General features: G+C 53.8%; 3 protein-coding genes across 11 annotated transcripts in view; 2 read left to right on the top strand and 1 right to left on the bottom strand.

The window, feature by feature from the left end:
• CUNH7orf50 (chromosome unknown C7orf50 homolog) overlaps positions 1-22,306 on the bottom strand; it is a 103,042-nt gene that overhangs the window by 23,872 nt on the left and 56,864 nt on the right. The window lies entirely within an intron of this gene.
• Gpr146 (G protein-coupled receptor 146) lies at positions 1,070-17,093 on the top strand. 9 transcript variants are annotated; one of them, XM_050163189.1, is made up of 4 exons: positions 1,114-1,209; positions 8,656-8,818; positions 10,552-10,711; positions 13,300-17,093. In XM_050163189.1, exon 4 carries the CDS (start codon positions 13,325-13,327, stop codon positions 14,318-14,320), a length of 996 nt encoding a protein of 331 aa, XP_050019146.1. In that variant the 5' UTR covers positions 1,114-1,209; positions 8,656-8,818; positions 10,552-10,711; positions 13,300-13,324; the 3' UTR covers positions 14,321-17,093. The 9 variants fall into 9 exon arrangements, with proteins under 9 accessions (XP_050019142.1, XP_050019143.1, XP_050019148.1 ...); XM_050163191.1 differs by lacking the exon at positions 8,656-8,818 and having other exon boundaries at positions 1,095-1,209; XM_050163193.1 differs by lacking the exon at positions 1,114-1,209 and having other exon boundaries at positions 8,653-8,818.
• On the top strand, positions 20,673-21,090 carry LOC126514343 (ATP synthase subunit f, mitochondrial). Its single transcript, XM_050163199.1, has one exon. It carries the CDS (start codon positions 20,693-20,695, stop codon positions 20,957-20,959), a length of 267 nt encoding a protein of 88 aa, XP_050019156.1. The 5' UTR covers positions 20,673-20,692; the 3' UTR covers positions 20,960-21,090.

Below are 22,306 nucleotides of genomic sequence, written 5' to 3'. Positions count from 1 at the left end.
GGCCCGATGCTCCAGAGATGGGTAATACAGCCCAGGCTCCGACCAGGAATCTTGAGGGTTTAGGCTATTTATTTATTGCTTTGTTTTTGTATGTGTGCCTATGGGGGTCAGAGGTCAATCTTAGTTGTCATTCCTTGGGTGTTGTCCACCTTGTTAATATAAAACTGGGTTTTTGTTTTTGGGTGATGGGGTGTTGGCCTGAAACAGTAAGTAAGCTAGGCTGGTCAGCTGGCTAAGGGGCCCTAGGGGTCTGCCTGCCACCTCCCCAGTACTGGGATTACAAGCCTTTTTGACATGGGTTACCAGGGTGCAAACATAGGCCCTGAAATGGGCTATTACTCCAAGGCCCTCCCTCCCTCTTTAACAGTCTTGCTTTGTAATTCCAGTTGGCCGAGTTTGCTGTGTAAGCCAGATCAGCCTTGGATTTACTGCAGGCCTCCTTGCTCCTGCCTTGAGTGTTGAAGAAATAGATGGGCACCACCATGTTCAGGTGGGCTGTCTCTTGTGTGTGTATTTTTTGTTATTGATTGTTTGTTTTTAAGACAAGATCTCACATATCCCAGGACACATGGCCAAGGATGGCTTTGAACTTTTGATCCTTCCTGTTCTACCTCGAGTTCTGGGATTCCATGCATGCGCCACTATCTCTGGCTTAAGTGGTGCTGAGGAGGAAACGCGGGGCTTCCTGAACTTAGGCAAATACTCTAAAGAAAACGTCCTCACATCCAGAGTGTGAGGCCAAACCATGGCATAGTAAATGGCATCCTTCCGCCTTCACGTTGGACAGCAGCTACACAGTGTGGGTCAGACTGCTTTCCCACGACCGCATCGCTTAGGCCCCTAGGGCCCGGGAGTCACGGGTCGGGTCGTGGAAGCCACAAACTTGGAAGGGGGCAGGTGCGCGGCCCGCCTGAGTTATGGCGACCAGGGCTGGCCACGGAGACTGTCCATTCGGACTGGGGGCGGGGACTACGGGGAAATAAGCGGCCGCGCCAGGAAAAGGGCGTGGCCACAGGAGCTGTCGGTCGGGAGAGGGGGCGGGGCCTGACGGCGCTGCTCTGCAGGCGGGACCACGCCAGCGGCCCCCGGGGGAGGGACGGGGTCACGTGTGTACACAGCCCCCGCGGCGTGCGCGCCGTGAGCTCCGCTGTCTCCTGCGAGCCCAGCTGCCCGCCAGTGGCCGGTGCGCGGGCCGCTGCCCAGAGAGCGGTGAGTGGGGCCCGGGGCGGGGAGCCCCGAGAGCTCCGTCCTGGGTGGGAGGGGACCGCGCTGGGCTGCGCTGGGCTGCACTGGGCGGGCGCCAGGGGCCGGGAGCGCGGTCCTGAACCCCTGGCGCGCGGCAGATCTGCTGCCCGCAACGGGCTCTCCTGGGACTCTACGGTTACCTCTGCGTCCCTAAGAGCATAGAGATAGCGGAACTGGCGCCGTCTGCCCTGGACAGTCACCAGGTACGAGAGGTAACGCCAGAAACTAGAAACCCCAGGTGAAGGATGAGGTCTGCAGGCATGCCGACTAGGGCTTACTTGGTACCCGCTGTCCGGAACAGCACCTGCCACTTCAGCGCGCCCCGTCTGTGATTACGCACTTGAGAGCTGCAATCCTGCTCATGTCCTGACTTAGCAGCTGGACATTTGTATCCACCCCCACATCCACGCATGTATCAGAGGCAATTCATGACCTGGGGACAAGCTAGCTTTAAAGAACTGTAAATTAATGCCATTGAAATGGCTCTGACCATGTCCCAATGCCGCTCATGCATAAGGGGACTAGATACTATCGCTGAGAGTGCAAAGAGACACAATTAATTATTACACTAAGGCTATGAAGAACTACCTACCACAAGGTCCAGATTTCCAATCCAGAACCTCTGGTGTCTTCCAGGGTACAATGTGTCAGGGTAGACTTGGTGTGGATTCATGAGAAAGAGGAGACTATACACCCAGAGCTTATGTGAGGGCATATGGGGATTTAGGTCAGGAGGTGTAGGCTGAGCAGATCTACATGGTGGTGGAGAAATGAATGGTAAATGCCAAGTTGGGGGGAAATGCCTGTGTGGCTCACAGGCTGGAAGAGAGGCTTGCTGCTCTCTGGGCTTTCTCTCCTCACCCGTGATGTCCTTTGGAATTCTGAAGTGGTAATGATTCCCTCCTTTAGTGGCCCAAACATACTGAGATGCACACCAAAGCCGTGCCTCTGGGGAGTAGACCACAGGTCTACAGAGTAAGTGCTCTGACTGAATTTTCTGTTTTCCCTAAACCTGCCCTAGTTCCTTCCTCTTGCCTGCAGGCTCTTAGGTTCCCTAAAGCCAAAGCTGGGCTTTCACTAACCTACAAGCCTGGCCAGCACTGGGTCACATCGATCCCTAGGCTCTCAAAGGCCCAGTACTCTAATACTCCTGAAGCTTCACAGAGCAGAGGGGACTAAGTTTGCAGAGAGAAGCTGTAAGTTTTCTGTCTCGTTTGAGATGTTGCTGACAGAGCCCCCCCCCCCCCCGTACCCAAAGACAAAGCAGAGGGCCAGAGTGACATGGAGCTGGCAACCTGTGCACCCCAGTGCTCACCCTGGGGCCCCCTTTCATACCAACATGAGGAGTGGCTAGGAGTTTCCCCATCTGCATTAGGACCAAAGCTAACCCAGCCAGCAACTGTTGTGACCAGACCTACTGTGACAGGACGGTAAAAATAGCCAGCAGAGCCACGATAAGATCTGTGGCTTCCAGCGCTTCCTGCAGGTGGAGCCACAGCAGATAGAAGCTGGAGGCTACGGGAGTCCACATGGGGTGTGTGCCTACCCAGTGACTGAAATGGAAAATCTATCTGTGCTGAGTTTGCTCCTTGCAGTTCTCAGGATGCCTCTTATTTATGTTTCTGTTGTTTCTTTCCCCCATCTTGCGTCTGAGAAGGCCTCAAACCTTGTTAGTCAGGGAAAGAAGGCCAAGTTATGGAGTAAATGGAGTGCAAAAGCATGAGTTCCGTCTTGCTCCAGGGGAGACACAGCCCAGGGTCCCATGTAGGCACCCTGCCTGCTCTGAGGCAGGGGTGGTTTGGTCCCAACCTATCTATCCCCCATGCAGCTTCCTGCAGCTGGCAGGAGGCGGGCTCCTCCGCATAAATAAATACAGGGTGGCATTTATGCTGCTGTATTTATGCATCTCAGGCAGGCTGCCTGGTCCAAGTTTGAGCCTCTCTAAACAGAGAGAGACAGGGTGCTGTGCTGAATGCATCTGAGGCTGGCTGCTTGGCCCATGCGCCTTCCTCTGCGTTGTGAATTGTGAAAAGCAAAAGGCTATGAGAATCAGAACCGCTCATGTACGTCATTTGGCTTTCTTATCACATGCCAGGAAGGTGCAGGGGTGGCTACGGGAATTAGCCTGCGCAATCCATGTGCGCAGAAAGCCTGCCGCAGCCCCTGCCTTCCTGAGCCAGGAGTTCCTACAGTGGAGCGTTGTTTACCAAGGCTTCCGGTCCCTGCAAAGGGAGATAAACATCTAGAAGTCATTTTTGAAGCACTTTGTTTTCAGACATGCAACTAAAGTTGAGCATCTCCTGGTGCACAGCAGGCCACTTGATAACAAAATAACCCACCAGGCCTACAGCAGCTGAAGGCCCGCTGTCATGGTTCATATAGAGCTCTGAATGTCGAAGGAGCTAGGGCATGACCACAGTCCTGTACTGGGGACACCACGTCCAGGTCTGCTGTCCTTACGTCTATATATCTCCGGCCAGGCACGAGAAGCCGCCCCATTGGGGAGATGGTCTCATCCAGTGCCTGGCTGAGGGTCTAAGGAGAGGAGGATCAGAGAGGTGTCCCCGAAGGTGCACTCAAAGACATACCAGATGAGCAGGGAGCAAGGTCTTTAGATGCACGGGTGGGCTGACCTATATGGATACATGTGAACCAAGGGGCTGACTCGTGCCCTTCAAAGTCAGAAGAGAATATGAGATCCCTTGGAACAAGAGTTTCAGAGGTTGTGAACCAACACACGGGTGCCAGGAATTGAACCCAGGTCCTCTGGAAGAGCAGTCAGTACTCTGATCCCCTGAGCCACCTCTCCAGCCCCATGCCTCAGTTTCTTTTCTTTTTTTATTTTATTTATTTATTATACAACATTCTGCCTCATGTATGCCCACATGCCAGAAGAGGGCACCAGATCTCATTACAGATGGTTGTGAGCCACCATGTGGTTGCTGGGAATTGAACTTAGGACCTCTGGAAGAGCAGCCAGTGCTCTTAACCACTGAGCCATCTCTCCAGCCCCATGCCTCAGTTTCTAATGGGCACAGGTGTAACAGTTTAAACACGATCCTATAAACAGAATGGGGAACTGCTCCCAGTCCTAATGATTAGATCTGTGAGATGTCTCATCTCGATTTCTTTCTTTCTTTCTTTTTTTCCTGGATTTTTTTTGAGACCCTAGGTAGGCCAGGACCTGTAATGAAAAAGAGTGGGTTTTGTTTTTTCTTTTCTCTCTCTCTTTTGGATATTGGGGATGAAGGTAGGCAAAGTGGTTCCTGCCGAGCCACCCTCAGCCCCGCGACCTCCTGCTAAGCCACACCTTCCAGCCCCCTTTTTACTTTAAGGCAGGGTCTCTCAAAGTTGCCCACTCTAGTCTTACATTACTCTGTAACCCAGACTGACTTTGAACTTGGGATCTTCCTACCCCAGCCTCCTGAGTAGGGAGGATACCAGACTTGTGCCATGGCACCTAGTAGACAAATGGTGCTGAACTGTGGGGCAGCGGGCGACAGAGATGCCCAGCAGAGGATGGGGATGCCTGATTAGTAGGTAAGGAATGAAATACAAAATGTGAATGAGTCTGCTCCAGCCACATGGGAACAGGAAGCCCCCTCTGGGCCTGGGCCTGCCAGCATTGCCAGTCTCTTCTAGGGGCTGCTGCCTCTGGCTACTTCTGGCCACCCACGGTTGTAGGAGATCACTATTTTTCATTCAGTCTGGTCATTTTGTTGCTAGAGAAATTCCCTAGTAATAACCTAATTTAGATCCCATGGACTCTCAGATTAAGACATACAGAAAAGACGACAGCGTCTCACCTTGAAACGCTTTCACCTTCAGCCTGAGAATGGATTCTCGTTCTTAGCGACTGTGACCCTGAGCAGGGTCACTGCTGTGCTTGTGCTACGCAGGGAGCCAAGTGAGGGGTCCACTGCAAGACGCAGAGCTTCAAGAACTTCAAGTTAAGAGCGGAACACCCCTCTTCGCCCCCCCCCCCCGTAACTACTTCCCTTCCCAATTCCAAATTCCCTGGAAAGTTGTGAATACAAGCCAGCGAAGCCAATTATTTACCCTATGGTTTAATATTAGAGTAACACCAGGAAGCTCCCTGTGCCATCCCCAAGCCCAAGCAGACTACATTTGCAAAGCTTCTGCCACATGTGGCCATGTCCCCAGAGTGAATTCTGGAAGGCCTTTCTTGACATTTGCTTTGGTAGCCGCACTCCCCACCCCCCATGAAGGCTCACGTGCAGTGTGTCTCTTGAGCCCACGTGCTTTCCTGCCCAGCCTCCCTCCGTTTTCCTCTTCCCAAGTGTCAGTTGACAGAATCTGAGCGAAAGGTCACAGACCAGCTTCTGTTGCTCTCATGACAGCCAGGGAAAGGACTAGATTTCTGTGCCCAGTACTTCCTGGGCTTAGCAAGCACAGGGCACCCTCGATGCCTTATCTCCTCCTTCCCCCTCCACCACACACTCACATGCTTGGGAGGAGTTTCCTAATCTAAATCTGGGGAAACTGAGGGACAGGGTGGCAACAACCTGCCTAATCAGAGGGGCATAAGGGCCGGCACGAAAGTCTCGGCCCCTGTGCCTGTCTGTCACAGGAAGACGGGCTGAGTGTCCCAAGAGCCTCACTACCCCCACGTCCAGGCCACACCCACATTTTCACACGCCTTCCTGCAGTGCAGCATACATCAGGCCAGGGATCTAATCAGCGTCTGTAAGTAAGGATGCTATTCAGGGCTTGGCACAGTGACTCATGCCTGTGATCCCAGCATGCAGGAGGCTGAGGCAAGAGCAGCAGGAGTTCAAGGCAAGCCTGGCCTTCAGAGCTAAACCCTGTTTAAACAAACAATAACAACAAAACCTCAACCCTTTATTTAGGGGTACCACAACCGTGCCTAAAACACCCTGATGTGGTGTGTTAGGGACGCAGAAGCCCTGGGTTCCCTGTAGGGACAGCAGTGCCCGTTGTGCACCTGTTTCTATCCCATTTTATCACTCAAGCCCAGTGGCCACTGCCAACTTAGCCCTGGCATAGTTAAGGAAAGGAGCAGCCACACTGTTGGTTCCCCGATGCTCAGGACCCCAGATCCTCTGGTCTGTAGCATATGACCCTGCTGTTCATCACGGGTGCCACAGGGAGGGCTGGGCAGTGGAGCAAACACGACAGGGTGCTGTTCCACTCAGTCCTGTCTGCACCCAGCTCTGAGCAGGGAACGGATGATTGGCAGTAGTGCCACAGAGTGCCCTGATCAATTGCCTTGAGATTGTCCAAGGGTGAGCCAGACATACTGGACACACTTGGAATCCACTCAGGCAGCGGAAGCAGGAGGATCACAATTTGAGGCCAGCCTGGGCTATCGAGTGAAACCCTTGTCTCAACAAAACCCAAGACCCCAGAGTTATATGCTCAGGGCCCAAAGTGAGGTGGGAACTCCCAGCCTGGATAGACACTTCTTAGGAACTCAAGTCAACAGAGGAGAGCTGTGTCCTTGCTAAAGATTCCATCTTGCAGGTCTCCATGGGCTGGCCAGAATGGGGGAGATAACGGGGCTGCAGGAAGACATCTCTGCCTCCCACCCTTGAGGGCACTGGACAGGAAGGGCTGTTCAGCAGGAGGCGCACAGCCAAGTCCTCAGAAACTCAAGGGTGGTGTCTGAGGAAAGAGAGCCACCGCCTAGGTGCCTACCGGCCTGCTCAGCTCCAAGTACTAATTAGGCCTCACCTCACCCGGATGGAGGCGGCGCTCATTACACGGCCTTTCTGTCAGACTTGAAGGGTGATGAACAGGTTGGCTGAGGTCATCTCAGAGTCAGCAAGGCGGCTTGGGCAGGAAATAGGAATGCAGAGCCCCAAGTTCCTCCCTGGTGGCTATTCTGAGCTGCCACCCTGGCTGGGGTGAGGGACTGTCTTTGCACCCATTGTCTTTCCCTCCGGTCTTCTAGCAACACCTAGCTTAGGCCCCAAGCAAATTTCAGTGCCATCTGGACTTGTCACACACTGGAGTGCCTCCCACCACCTTGGTCCCGATGCCTGGTCTGGTCCTTGCTCTGCTCTCAGCCCTCTGTGACACCTGTGCCCTGCTCTTCCCTTTGCTACATTGTGGGACAGAGGAGGAGAGATGGGGAAGACAGCAGGCTGCGGGCTCCAGCTGAGTGAGGACCATCTCTGTCCTACACACAGCAGATGTGCCCCATGCTCAATGAGGCTGGCCTCCTCGCCTTCTCCTTCGTCCTCTGCTGACTTCACATGCTGGAACCTTAAGAGCTTTCAACTGAGGTGGTGCTTCTGTTGCTAGTCTCATGGTGTGCGCGCATGAGAGAGACAGAGACAGAGAAAAGACAGGAATGTGGAAGCCAGAGATCATCATCCGGTGTTGTCTTCTCCATTTTATTTTTGAAGACAGGTTCACTTCTCACTGATTCATCTAGACTGGCTGGCCTGCAAGCTCTGGGGATCTGCCTGGCTCTGCCTCCCCAGGGCTAGGGTTACAGACGTATAGAGTCATCCCTAGCCTGCTATATAGATCCTGGAGGTCCGGTCCTCATGTCTGCACGCAAGTGCTTTAGCAACTGATCCATTCCACCCCCTTACTCTTTTATGGATGTAATTAAAAAAAAAACAAAAGCAAGTATGAAAGAGGGCAGGCGAATCACTATATCATTAATGAATTTGTTAACGAACTGACTGCAGTCCTCTTGGGTAGCCTAAGGCCTGTGTAGCCCTAGCTCCTTTGCTCTCTTAAGACAAGGTTCCCCTGCTGGGGTGAGGAGATGGCCAGAATGAGGGACACGCTGACCTACTATATAAGGGCACCCAGAGAAGATGGGAGTGAGCGTGGACCTGGTGTTGGCCAGATTCTGAGGGTTAGTGGGCAGCACCATGGCCATGTGGAGAGGGAGGGAGAGGGTGTGGGCTGGGGCTGTCGCAGTATCTTCTGGGGGTACTTTTAGAGGAAGACACATTTGGACTCAGTGGAGCCTGAAACTAACGTAACAGGCCAGCTGTGGGGAGGCTAGGCCTTCAGAGACAGGGAGGGCAGAAGAGACCAAGCGCCCTTCTGATGGTGTGGGGGCCGCTCATTGGTGGCAAGGTTGGGCTATGAGTATGAGGCGCTTGTGGCTGTCCAGTCAGGACTTGACAAGCAGGAGGAATGACAGAGCACTCAACAGGGTCAGGGGCTGGCCTGGCCTGGCCTGAGAGGTGTGGGAATCAAAGGAAACCTGGGTAGAAATGGCGGGAATTGTGGGGGAGGGTTCCGGGATGGGAACAGCCAGAACGAGAACGGAAGGAAGGCATGATGAGGGCAAGAGAGACAAGCGAGGAAGGTGGTGCTGGGAAAGATGGCTGCGAGGTGATGGGCCGGTGGGCAGTGCTTTTTGACTGGAGGGAATGAATGTCTTCTCCCTGGTGACAGCAGTTGGCGGGACTCCAGAAGCTGGGTCATGAATGAACACTGCACTCTCACAAGCAGAGTGTGACGGACACCTGCTGGGAGCAGTCTGCATGCTGGGCTTCCATGTCTGCTGTCCCCACGTTGCTGCATGGGGTGGCACCTCCCTGGACTTCCCTAACACTGTCAGGTACAGACTGCACCTCTGTGGAGACCATCAGATTTCTCCCCAGCCTCCCTGGTTTGTGAGCCAGTTTCTCAGGAAGGAAATTACCAGATGGCCTGGCTGACTGGAAAGACAGCCTAGCCCAGGTCAGAGGGTAGAAACCAAATCATTGTTCACTGGCTACAGGAAGTCCATCTTCTCCAGCAGCAAGAGAACAGGAAGGAAGTGAAGATGTAGGGAGATAGGAACCCTGAGAGGCCTGTGAACACATCCACACCCACATGCCATGGAGGTCAGCCTCCCTGATCCCCTTCTGTGGCTAAGGAAGGTATTTGGCTGAGGCCCCTGAACTCACTGAGACACTAGTGTTAGGTGCCCACAGCCTCAACAGGTGAAGCCCCACTGTAGGGTACCCCAAGAGGAACTGCCTAGACTTGAGGTCTGCATGGCCAGAGCTCTACAGCCAAGCACAGGGACTGGCTGTGGTTCTGGGGCCTTGCCGGCTGCGTCCACCTGTCATTAGGCCATACCCAGCTGTTCCTCCCCAAGCCGCAGCCTACACCTTAAGGTGGGAGGGACACTCTCAGGGTGGCCACAGGGACATTCCCAGGGCAAAGAAAATGGGACACAGGCTCTAGTGACACACTCTGTCAGACCTACACCCCTAACATGGGTGTCGCAGCCCACACAGCCACTCTGCTTTTGGGATCTCCCTGCTAGGAGGAGGGACCTCCTGGAAGCAACATTGTAGCAAGCAGCAAAGAATATCACTTTCAGAAGATAAAGCAACCATTCTGTGTTTTTTGTTTTTTTTTTTTTCATCTGAAATAAAAATTCTGACGAGTAAGACTATTTTTTTTAATATTTTTATGGTTTATTTAACTTTTATTTTATGTGCATTGGTGTGAAGGTGTCAGATCCCCTGCAACTAGATCTTCAGACAGTTGTGAGCTGCCGTGTGGGTGCTGGGAATTGAACCCGGGTCCTCTGGAAGAGCAGTCAGTGCTCTTAACCACTGAGCCATATCTCCAGCCCTGAGTAAGACTATTTTGAACAGCAGTTAAACCCAGGTTCTGGATGAAGCTTATCAGCTGCTCGGCACCCACAAGCTGGCCAGAAACACACCCTCTGCAGTGCATCCAGGTTGGATAAACGGTGCTGTGCAGCTCTCAGACCTAGGGGCCAGGCCATGGCAGGCAGTGTGTGAACACTGAGTGAATTCTAACCTGACTGTTCCACACGATGCTTCCCCTGGAGCCCAGATGCTCGCCCAGTGCAGGCCCTAAGCCCTACCTCCTGCTCCACTTCTTACTGCAGGTCAATTAGCAGTCTGGGCAGCTGCTGTGCCCACCAGGCTGCATGGGGGCACAGCGGGGCAAGCAGTCCTAACAGGAACAGCACTCTGTAGCCAAAGAGTAGGTCCCGTCTGCTCCTGTGGCCCCCAGGTCACATGCACGCACATCTGGAAATGCACGTGTGGGAGGCTACAGACCCCCCTACCCCAGCTCCAATGCTTTCCATTCTAAGTCTGCCCCGTGCTGCTGCTGTGCCTTCAAAGAGCCTTGTGTGTCCCTGGGCCTGCAGTGAACGCAGCCAGCATCTCTATGGCAGAGTCTCAGTGAGGCCCAACTATTTTGTCCTCAGTTCTACAGACAAACGTCTGTTCAGTTCATTTCCTCAAGAGAAAAGGGAACTTAGGACTGAACTAAACTAAGCTCTGAGTCTCAGGACCTGAGCTGCCTGTACCCAACCTGCAGGTCCTACCCAGGGGCTGGATGCTCCGTGGGACAGATGCAGAGGCCGTGAGCACACTTGATCTGGAGGGCAGACTGTCCAAGTGCCGCCTCCCCTCTCGAAACCAGCTGTAAACACAGATAGGGAGGGGCCTCCACGCCTGCCAAGGGAGGCAGCGACCGCGTGAGTAATTGACTCAAGGAAAACAAGTGCAGCAGGAGTGTGCGCCACGCTCACGCGCATCGCTGGCTGCTGCAGAGGCTGGGATTCCCGACACGGGCCCTGGCTCTGCCATGCTGCCTGCTGCTGGCCTCTGGAGTCTACAGTATAAAGGAAGGAGGGACTTGTGATACAGGTAGGAGCCTGGTGGTTGTCACTCGCTGCTACTGGCTGAGTGGGGCTGAGGATGAGCAGGCCAGGGAGGGCAGCCCCATGGGAGGAGAGAACTGATGGCCTGCCACTAGTGAGAGTCTCACAGACATGGAGGGACAGAACAGGACCCGAGTTCCTGGACAGATTTACTCAAATAAGAGTGCTGTAGATGTAGGGTCTGAGTGAGCTGGAGGGCCTGGTCCCTGTCATCAGTGGTGGGGAGCTTGTTCTCATCAGAGGACCCGTGGGCTCTTATAGCCTCTGTCCCATGTTGAAGGAGAGTTGAAAGGGGACCAGGTGGAGAATATCCATAAAGCCTGGGTCCATAAGGCTACACTAGACCAGGTCAGCAGGAACATGGCTGTGGGCTGGTGACCAGGAGAGGACAGAACACTCACTAATATCAGCCACAGTGGCCACAGAATACCCACTGTTCCCTGGAGACTGTGGAGCTGTGGTCTGGTGGATAAGATTCCAATAATGTGTGGTCTGTTCAGCCACCACTGGCCTCCAAAGCCAGGCAGCCAGGGAGAGCCAGTGTGCCCGGAGACTGGGCCTTCCGTGCTGAGTGTGCAGGGAGGTAGGTGCTGCAGAACAGAAGGAGCAGCAAAGTAGACCCTGCAGAGTGACTGGAATAACAGAGGAGCCACAAAGAGTACCTTCAGGAGTGTAGTGCTGGGGTACACCAACCCGCAGTAGCCACTTTCTAGCCCCCCTCCCATGAAGTAGCAGGCAGGGGGGTCACCCAGTGAAACCCATGTCTGGTGGAGGATACAGCAAGCATTTGTCCTTGAAGGAAGGCGAGCCACTTAGCACTTCCCAGGACCCCACTCCATGGCCTTGCTTTTTGTTCATCCACTGTCCTAGCTGCTGGGAGCACAGGCTAGGACTGCAGTGTCCTTACTCAGTGGCCTCTCATGTACATCCGAATGAGGGTCCCAGCATTACTTGCTGAGCTGAACCCTGCGTGCCTGACCTGGGGAGGAAGAGGGTACAAACTGATGTCCAGAAAGGCACAGTGCACCTGGCATCAGAATGATGGCTACCACTGGAACAGACCATAGCGTGGGTCTCTCCATTTTCCTCCTGATGAGCCTCCCCATCCCACCGGTGCCTGCTGCCAGCCTGTGCATCTGTAGTGTCCCTCATTGCAGGACCCGCCACTCAATGCCCTGACCCATAGCACAGTCAGTACACTCCTGTACGCTGTGTCGAGCAAGTGGAGACCAGTGCTTGGGTGGCACAGGTCCCTCCAAGTGGGGGGCCTAAGGTTGGCAGGACCATCACCAACACCAGCAGCCTGGCTTCCTAGCTGTGTCCCCTGCACTCTGGGAAATGGGAATGTTTGCTTCCAGTGTGTCTGTTCAGATGCTTTCTCTTTTTTGGTTGTGTGGGCAGGAGGTCTGGTTTGAATGTAAGGTTTTGTCTAAAGAGCTGCATGTCCCTGAAGAACAAGTAAAGAGGAATGCTCTCTGTAGATGCACCTGTCAAACTCTTGTTCAGTTACATCAGGATTAACTGGACAGACTGCAACACGGGCTCTATGCTGCCCCATAGGTCAGTGACCCTGGGGGAGGGAAAGGAATGCCTGGGCTCACCCAGGCCTCCCACGTCTCCCAGCATTGGTGGATTTGGGTGCCCACAAACCCAGCAAGCCTCAAGAGTTAACTACAAAGGGCCAGCCCGTTTGAGGAAAATTATGTGGGCACAATGGAGCATCCACGCTAGGCCCCCAGGCGTTATCAGCCTCAGAGGCGCCTGGGCCTCCGGTTGCTACACAGCTCCAGGGCAGTAGCTCTTCCAGGCCCTGCTCACAGGATACAGTGGGGGGGGGGGAGGTACAGGTGTACAACACTTCATATCTCACATTTGCTCACGTGTGCTCGTGCTGGGGGACACCTAATACCGTGCACCACCCATACGTTCTCCTGTGCCCCTCCCCGCACCAGGCAGATGTGTCCCAGATGACAGGCTGTGCCTGTCTTGTACACACGAGAGTAGGTGGGGATAGGCATCAGGTGAGGATGGTGGTTGGGGCAGCCCAGCACAGGATGTGGTTTGAGGTTGTGCGGGTTCTGTCTTCAAAAAGCCCCCAGTACCAAAGGCAGCAGGAGTTCTGATGGTGGTGAGAAGCCCAAGGCACAGCTGGTGTGGCCACGGCACAGGAGGGCACGTGTACCATGCTTCTAAAGGCTCAAGAGTCTGGCAGGTCACCTGGAACTCTGATTTCCTTCAGAAATGGTCCAGGAGTCTCACCATGGCCATGAATGTCCCTGAAGTCTCAGAGGCCTGGCTCCAGCAGCCTGGCCTGGAGCCTCCTGCTTGCAGACACACACACACCCCTACATATGCAGGAGGGTGCTTCCTGGAGTCTAACTCTGTTCCTTCTCTCTCAGCAGAGCTGTGAAGCTGGGGTGAGCTGCCATGTGGAGCTGTGGCCCACTCAACAGCACAGCGTGGGGTGAGGAGCCACTGTGCCGGAACCTGCGCCTGGGGCTCTGGGTCCTCTCGCTTCTCTACCTGGGAGCAGGTGTCCCTGTGGGCTTGGGCTACAATGCCCTGCTGGTGCTGGCCAACCTGACCAGTAAGAACAGCATGACTATGCCGGACGTGTACTTCGTGAACATGGCTGTGGCCGGGCTGGTGCTCACAGCATTGGCACCTGCATACCTGCTGGGCCCCACCCACTCCAGGTGGGCCCTGTGGAGCCTCAGCAGCGAGGCCCATGTGACACTGCTCATCCTGTTCAATGTGGCTTCCCTGGTGATCATGTATTCTACCGCCCTGCTGAGCCTGGACTACTACATCGAACGTGCCCTGCCACGTACCTACATGGCCAGTGTGTACAACACCCGGCACGTGTGTGGCTTCGTCTGGGGTGGGGCCATGCTCACCAGCTTCTCCTCTCTGCTGTTCTACATCTGCAGCCATGTGTCTTCTCGCATCGCTGAGTGTGCCCGGATGCAGAACACGGAGGCTGCGGACGCTATCCTGGTGCTCATCGGCTATGTGGTGCCAGGCCTGGCTGTGTTGTATGCGCTGGCACTCATCTCAAGGATTGGGAAGGAAGACACGCCCCTGGACCAGGACACCAGCAGGCTGGACCCCTCGGTGCATAGGCTGCTGGTGGCCACCGTGTGCACACAGTTTGGGCTCTGGACGCCTTACTACCTGAGCCTGGGGCACACAGTGCTGGCCTCACGGGGGAGGACCACAGAGGGGCACTATCTGGGCATCCTGCAGGTTGCTAAGGACTTGGCCAAGTTCTTGGCCTTCTCAAGCAGCTCCGTGACGCCGTTGCTCTACCGTTACATCAACAAAGCCTTCCCCAGCAAGCTCCGACGGCTGGTGAAGAGAATCCAGTGTGGGCACCGGCACTGCCCCCCTGACCCTGTGGGGACCCAGCAGGTGATGGCATAGCCCGCCCCTCCCTGGTCTTGGTCCCAGGAGAGGACTTGACCACGAGGAACACTAGATCCACCCGATGCACGGCACTTTGTTCACCAAGCACGGCGCTGCCACCCCGGGAGGCGTGCTGAGAACAGAATGGCGGGGGGGGGGGGGGGCGGGGCGGGGGACACGTCTCTGACATGTTCTGTGTGCTCCCCTAGGCTAGTCTTGGTTTGACGCTGCCTTGTGGAAAGAGGCAGTGCCTTGTGCTAACGGGCTGCTTCTAACTAACCTCCCCGCCTTCCCCGCAAGGTGTGTGCCTTTCTCCCAGGGACATCTTCAAGGTCCACGTCCTCAAAAGCAGGCTGACCTTTGGCCTCCCTGGTATTTGGGCTTTCTAAATGAAGTGATGAAATCTAAAGCCAGTATTTATACTTCACATTGACACAATACTTGATTCTCCTCTCTCTCTCTCTCTCTTTTTTATTAAATAAAAAGAAGTGTTAGAAAAATGACTAGTATTAAGATAAAAATAGTACAAGGGAACATGGCTGTCGCTGGTACCGGTGTTACAGCTTGAGGACAGGACAGTGCCTGTCAGGCCTGAGCTGCTGGACCTTCCTCCAGCCACACATACCTGGCTACCTCTCTCCTAGAGAACTGATGTTAGAACAGGCCCGTCCTTCCAGGGCCTCAACACGTGCACATCAGTGAACGGAAGAAAGTACAGAAACCGGAAGACCCCAAGACAGAGATCTGGATGTGGTAAAGTGTTAGCCAGGCAGGATGGTAGGAGGCCAGGCACCCCGAGATGACCAGGGACTGGCATCCAGGTTAAGGGCCCTGCCTGGCTGGTTTCACACAGCTGTGGGGTTGTACAGGATGAGGCTCGCCTTCCACAGGTGTCTGGGTCCAGGCCTCACCCACATGCCTCTGGGGCCTTGTGTTTGGTAATTAACTACTCTAACACGTGGGCATGAAAAGAATTCCCACCACCCCCATCACATCACTGTCACCACCCCATTCTCTAGGGTTACATTGCAAGCCCACAACTCCCTGCTCCCCAGTTCTAGCGATCTCCTCCATATGATCGTCTAACCTGCTTTTCTCTGCAGAAGGTGGGTGTGATCCATATTCAATGGCCTTCCTACATGGCCCTGAGGCTGTCCTAGCTGCTTGGGAACTCCAGCTAAGAGTAAGTTTAGTTTTATCTATGCAAACTGCGCCTCCTCAGATGGTGAGTGCTAGAGTTAATCTGCCTTAAGGAGAATTATTGAGGTGCCTGAGGTCCTTAGCCCTAGCTGTGATCACTGGGCACGCTCTGTGGGGCCTAGTTCTCAAGAGTAAACCACAAGGCTGGGTTAGACAACAGTCTCAGAATTGCTTCTGGCTGTAAAGTGTTGCTTTGAGGTTTTTAAAATGGCAAGCCGAGCTTTCCCTGTCCTCCCAACGCACAGCTGCACGGAGGTTCTGAGGCTGCCAGGGTCCCAGCCCACAGCCACACCGACCACCTTAACTAACGCTTGCTGGCTGAGGAAACAAGAACCCTCACCATGAAGGGTCTAGCAGGGCCTAGCCTGCAGGCCACCTGTAGTTCTCCTGTGGTGAAAGCAAGCCCAGGGGCCAAGGTCAGGGCAAGCAAAGTCCTAAGCTTTATGGGTCACAGGGGAAACAGAATCCAGATGGGCGGGGCTGTTCATGAGGTCAGTGTCCAGCTTAAAGCAGTCATTGCCCTTGGGGACCATTTTACACCCTTTGGGTCAGGTAGAGGTCCTGGGAGGGGCAGACACCAGGTCCAGGAAGGGCTCTGTGTCCTGGAATCCTTCATCCCAGTCATCCCCAAGCAAGGTGGAGAGGCCCAAGTGTTCCTTTGTTGCATTTTCTCAGTGGCCTTAGGGACAAACTGACCATGTTTTAGGGGACCCTTGAGAGACTAGAATCCAGGACCCTGTGACTGGCATCAACTGTCTAGCCACTTGTCCTGCAGGGACAGCCCAGTGCGCACCCAGCTGTCTGCTTGGGTGGAGCTGCACATGGCTAGAATAGTGGCCATCTGCAGTGCAGATATTCCCTGTAGAGACCCCTAGTGTGATGCGCCCTCCCTCCCGGGATCCTATTCCCACCACCTGCCTCCTTGTCCCAATCCAACCTCAGCCACCCAAGCACCACACAGTCACCGGTGCTCTGACGTCTGTTGTCTGTGAGTCTGTGCTGAGTTCATCCTGAGAGCCCCCAGTGTCTGCGTTCCAATTCCTTCTCACAAAGTAGGAAAGAACCTAATCACATAGAGAAGAGGTCGCTGCAACAGCCGCGCATGCGCACAGTGCTTTCTCGCATGCATTTAAGATGCCAGGCAGGACACGCAGTTCCCCAAGGATTGCTAATTTGGCTGTCAACACTTCTTGATGGTTATAATTTACGATGAATGCTCTTATTTTCATTAACCCACAAGAAAGCCTGCGGTGTGTCGTTACTTAGGAGTCCAGAAAGGGACCTTTCTCTTTGATTTCCTTCACGATGTCACATGACATGACAGGGGAAACCAGAGCCAGTGCTCTTTGGGGCAGATATACCCAGGAACCAACAGACACCTGTTCTTTAGAGAAAGCATTTGGCAAAGGGCAACCCAGGGACAAGATAATAAACTGCATGTCTGCTTCTCAGGAAGATGGGGGCTTTCCCATTCCTGACCGACGGGATCCACCCCAGCGGCTGGATCCATTTGCCAAATTCTGTGACTGTGAAAAAGAAACTACTGATGAGATTCTCACATCTGAATACTATTAAATTATTTAACACTCATCACCCTGGTTCCCTTTTTTTTTTTTAATGGTGGGGAGAAATCGAACACCAGGGCTTTGCACCAGCGTGGTAAGCACTGCAGGCAGGCCCAATGTCTGGATCCCTAAAACATGCATTTCTAGGGGTATGTGAGGTGTATCAGGAATCAGAAAACAGTCCCTCAACGCTGGCTGTTTCTGGGCTGGAGATGTAGCTCAGCGCTAGAGGGCCTACCTAGTACACACGAAGCCCTGGGTCTGGTCTCCAGCACCTGTGTGACCCTGGTGTAGCGATGCACACTTTACAATCCCATCATTTGGGAGGTCAGAGGAGTTCAAGGTTGGCTACAGAAATGAGTTTGAGCCCAGCTACGGGAGACCGTGTCTCAGGAGAAAAGAAGTTGCTCAGGGCAGGAAAGATAGCTCGGTGATTATAAGAACACTGGCTGTAATCCAGCTGTGGTGGCGCACACCTTTAATCTCAGCACTGGGAGACAGAAGCAGGTGGACCTCATAGTTTAAAGCCAGTCCAGACTACAGAGTGAGTTCCAGGACACCCAGGGCTACACTGAGAAATCTTGTCTTGGAAAAACAACAACACTGGCTGTTTTTCCTGAGGACCTGCGTTCAGTCCCATGGACTGACATGGTGGCTCACAACCACCAGTTTCAGAGTATCTAATATCTCCAGTTTCAGAGTAACTAATACATTCTTCTGGCCTCTATAGGCACACATTACACATGAATAAACAACACGCTCTTTCTTTAAAAGGCTGTTTCCACTCAATATAAATAACATTTTTAGCTTACTCTGTAGTTTGTCTAAGAATTACATGAAGCCGATAAGCCAAGCGTTACTCAGATGCCACATGCCCTGTGGTTGCTGCAGATCAGCAAGCCTTAGGGGTGACAGAGGGAACTTGAGCCTATCACTCCGCCAGCCACAGGTCAGCAACGGAAAGGCGACACCCATGCACTGTCCTACTTCTTCCCCAAATGTCACCCATCTTTAGGGACAGGCTGAGGGTATGCTCATGGCCTAGCAGCTCTCCTGGAGCTCCTGGAACACGTGGGAGGTCCGTCCCAGCAGCAGCAGCTGACCCTACTTTGTACGTGGGGCTGGGCAATAAGTGAACAAGTGACAACCTGGGAACGATGTTTACGGAGGAGAGCCGGTGCTGTCAGTAAAGAGCACACAGCCTGGACTATGCTGTGAGCCTGCTGGATCCTGCTGCGTGCATGTGTGAATGAACGTGCATCGGGGTGTGCTTTTCCTGGCGCTCTTATGCTGCAGCCGGCGTAGGCAAAACCAAGAGCAGGGGAGTCCAATGCAGTGGGTCCAACTTAACTTGAGGCCAGGTCACCCTGTTTAGAGTATCTCCATGGCCTTCTCCGTGTTTGGGCACGCCAGGGTAGTGCAAGGACTGGACTTGAGCAGTGAGTCTCCTGGGCCTCCTACACTGAGTATGACTCAGGGACCCTGAGAGATACCCCACTGAGTCCCTCAGGTAATGGGGAAGATTCTTCAACTGTCCTCAGCAAGTGAGACATCCCTGTGGCCACAAGCCCAGGGCACATAGCTTCCAATGCCACCTAGCATGCCCCACAGTCTGGAGAAGGGACTGGACCATGGGAGTACAGGAACTTCCCAAGGCGGGTGTCCAACAGTGGCAGAGGTTACACTACGCCATCACATGCACTTCAGCCCTCAAGAGGGAAGGCAGCATCCACCACATCCCCAGATCTAGTCACTGGTTCCCTCTGGGGCACACATGAGGCCTCTGGGGCTTTTTCCTAATCTGAGAAACATCAGAGCCAAGTCTTGGGGCTTCCTTTAAGGAGGGCTGGGTGAGTCAGGTTCCTGCCACTCAACTCCCCTAGCCGCCCCCAGTGACGGAGTCAGGGCGCTCCTGGAGGATGTGTCAGGCCGCAGTTCAGGAAAAGGGAAGAACCTAAACCCCACCCCTGCTGGAAATACACTCACTGCATCTTCTGACCACCCCACTCCCCACTCTCCCTCCATTTGTGTGTGCGTGTGTACAATATGCATGTGTGTGCACACATGTTTGTTTGACTATGGGTGCATGTCTGAAGAGGGGTGATCAGGCATGTGGAGGTCTGAGGTTGGGGGTTGGTAACATCCTCCATTGCTCTTCCACCGTATTTACAGAGGCAGGGTCTGTCTTTTAATCAAACCCAGAGCACACTGATATGGCTCGTCTTGCCAGCCAGCTTGCTTTGAGGACCCATCTCTGTCTTCAGGGGCTGGGATCATGGGCGGGCCGCCATGCCTACCTGGAACTTATATGGATTCTGGGGTCCCAAACTCAAGCTGTGTAACATGTGCTTTAACAAACACCAAATCATTTTTCCCAGTCCCCACTTTGCGATCACTGGCTGGGAAAACAAGGGCAGCTAACCATACACCTGTATCCCCACAGCCTGTGTGCTCACAAGAGCTAGGGTGGAGACAGCTTGTCCTCTGACCGACAGGCAGACGTTATCTCTCCAGCACAGCTGGAGAAGGATGTGGAAGGATGCCCACCCACAGCTGTGAACACCCAACAGCTTGCCTCCCTGACCCAGGAAAGCAGACACTATCTCTGGGGCTCCAAGAAACTTTCTAGAATGACAGAAACAATCTCTTAATGGGCCATTGGATTTGTGGCTGCTTGCACCTGTCAGAACCCATCAGCCAGGAACCCGGAGATCCTCAGTGTCTCCTGAGGAGAGGACAAGGATGGCCAGCGCCATGCCATCGCCATCATGGAAGACACAAACCTGGGAGACGCGTACAGAATGCTGTAATGTGAAAAGTGCTTTCACTTTCAAGCCTGTTTTACACTTTGCTAGGTTCATGGTTTCTGTCTGAAAAAGGCTTGTTTCCAGAGCTCCACCCAGTGGCTGCCAATGGACTTGCTGTCGGTGGACTTGGATTTACCCAATGATCCTTGGCATCCTGGGGATGACAATTGGTCTTTATCGCGCTATGGCTAAGCTGAGGGACATGACTCCTAAAAGAATGGGGGTTCTGTCACTGGCCATTCCTTCCCTCTGCTGTGGAGGACACTTACAGGCAGGGCTGCTTTCTGGCAGCCTTCTTGCCCACAGGGGTGAAAACTCCGCATGCTGCAGTGGTAAGACATGGCTGTTGTGTGCACAGGCTGCTCTGTGGGTGGGACGGCTACCACGTGGGGCTCAGGTCACACCTGCTGTGGTCACACTCAGTGGATGTGGGGAACGTGGACAAGGCTCCACTCTCCAGGCTCCAGTGGCTTCCTAGCAGGAGTCTTGTCTCACGAACCTGGCATTCTGTCAGGTGTCCCTCGATTCCCCTTAACTGTGCCTTCGTGGAAGTCCAAGGGTCCTGGCCCTGCTCAGTGAGCCTAGGTTATTTAGCTACGGGTTCCCAAGTCCTGTGCATGAGATGCAGGCAGCCGGGAGGATAAAGATCTCCTCAGGTCTTGTGGATCTCTGTTGCCCTCTTGGTCAGCCACACAGACAGAACACAGGCTCTCTGCGGCCACAGGAAACTGCCTTGACTAGTACTAAGACCAATGTGTTGGTTTATATCAACTTGATAAGACCTAGAATTACGGCTTTGCTGACACCGGGACTGCAAGATGGCGTCGCTCGTGCCACTGAAGGAGAAGAAGCTTATGGAGGTTAAACTTGGAGAACTGCCAAGCTGGATATTGATGCGGAATTTCACCCCCAGTGGCATTGTGGGAGCCTTTCAGAGAGGTTATGACCGGTATTACAACAAATACATCAATGTGCGGAAAGGCAGCATCTCGGGGATTAACATGGTGCTGGCAGCCTATGTGGTTTTCAGCTACTGCCTTTCTTACAAGGAACTCAAACATGAGCGGCGACGCAAGTACCACTGAAGAAGGTCACTATGAGGGGACCGCACACCCGAGCATAAGCGCCTCTCCTGTGCCCATCCATGAAGAACTCAACTGGCTGGATCTTCATGTCCTAAGAATTAGTGCCCAATAAAAGGTGACTGACTGGTTCATGTAAAAAAAAAAAAAAAAAAAAGACCTAGAATTACCTATGGGACAACCTCACATGTCGGTCAGAGATTTTCCAGATTGGGTTAACTGAAGCAGGGCCCTCCCTAAATGCCGGCAGCTCCATTCCATAGGCTGGCATCCCAGACAATAAAAAGGAGAAAGAAGTATCCACCTCCCTCTGCTTCCTGACCATAGACACAATGTGACCAGCAGCGACCACTGCATGCCTTTGCCTTTCCTGCCATGATGGACTGTATCCTCTCAAACCAGAAGCCCCAAATCAGCCCTCCTCACCATGCTTATGGCGCTCCCTGTCAGGTATTAGGACACAGAAAGGAGAAAGTAGCTGAAAGTGTCAACACAGCGCATGAGGGGCCGGGCTGCGACTACACATACTCACACAATGCAGCACAAATGTACACAAATTGCAGCCCCAAAGCAGCTCTCTCTGCACGGCAAGCTGGGGGCAGTGGGGAATAGCTACAGGTGCAGACACAGCTGAGCACAGGTGCAGGCACAGCTGAGCACAGGTGCAGACACAGCTCAGGACTGTGCCTGCCAAGGGCTCAGCATGCTTGGGGGTCACATCATGGCTTCGCTCTGAGATTCCTTGTGTCTGACTCCGGCTACATGTCGAATGCAGCCCAGTGTTAGAGCCTCGACCCACAGCTAGGGAGGTGGATAGCAGAAAAGGGACAGAGCAACCCCAAGTTCTTTCATTTAAAGAGGCAATGGCGAAGGGTGGCATCCTAGTTAGGGTTCCTGTTTGTGTGATGAAAGGCTAGAACCACAAGTAAGTTGGGGAGGAAAGGGCTTGTTTGGCTTTCCCGTCTTCCTCAGAATAGTTCGTCACAGAAGTTAGTCAAGACAGGAACTCAAGTTAGTCAGGCAGGAACCTAGGGGCAGGAGCTGATGCAGAGGCCATGGCGGGGGGGGGGGGGGGGGGGGGGGGGGGGGGGGGGGGGGGGGGGGGGGGGGGGGGGGGGGGGGGGGGGGGCGGAAGCGCTGCTTACTGGCTTGTTCTCCATGGCTTACTCAGCCTGCTTTCTTACAGAATCCAGGACCACCACCCACAATGGTCTGACCCTCCCCCACTTCAATCACTAATTAAGGTAATGACCTACAGGCTTGCTGACAATCCAATCTTACGGAGGAATTTTCTCAGTTGGGGTTCCCTTGTTTCAGATGTCACTAGCCTGTGTCAAACTGACATAAAAT

The sequence above is a fragment of the Alexandromys fortis genome, unplaced genomic scaffold (assembly GCF_014885135.2).
Source record: "Alexandromys fortis isolate MF-2015 unplaced genomic scaffold, M_Fortis_MF-2015_v1.1 scaffold_144, whole genome shotgun sequence".
Taxonomy (NCBI): domain Eukaryota; kingdom Metazoa; phylum Chordata; class Mammalia; order Rodentia; family Cricetidae; genus Alexandromys; species Alexandromys fortis.
Note: the sequence above shows the minus strand (reverse complement) of the source record. Positions and strands in the feature narration are given on the sequence as shown.

Bases quoted from the DNA above. Each gene is read 5' to 3' on its own strand.
- Gpr146 (XM_050163185.1), top strand. From the start codon at position 13,325: ATGTGGAGCTGTGGCCCACTCAACAGCACAGCGTGGGGTGAGGAGCCA.
- LOC126514343 (XM_050163199.1), top strand. From the start codon at position 20,693: ATGGCGTCGCTCGTGCCACTGAAGGAGAAGAAGCTTATGGAGGTTAAA.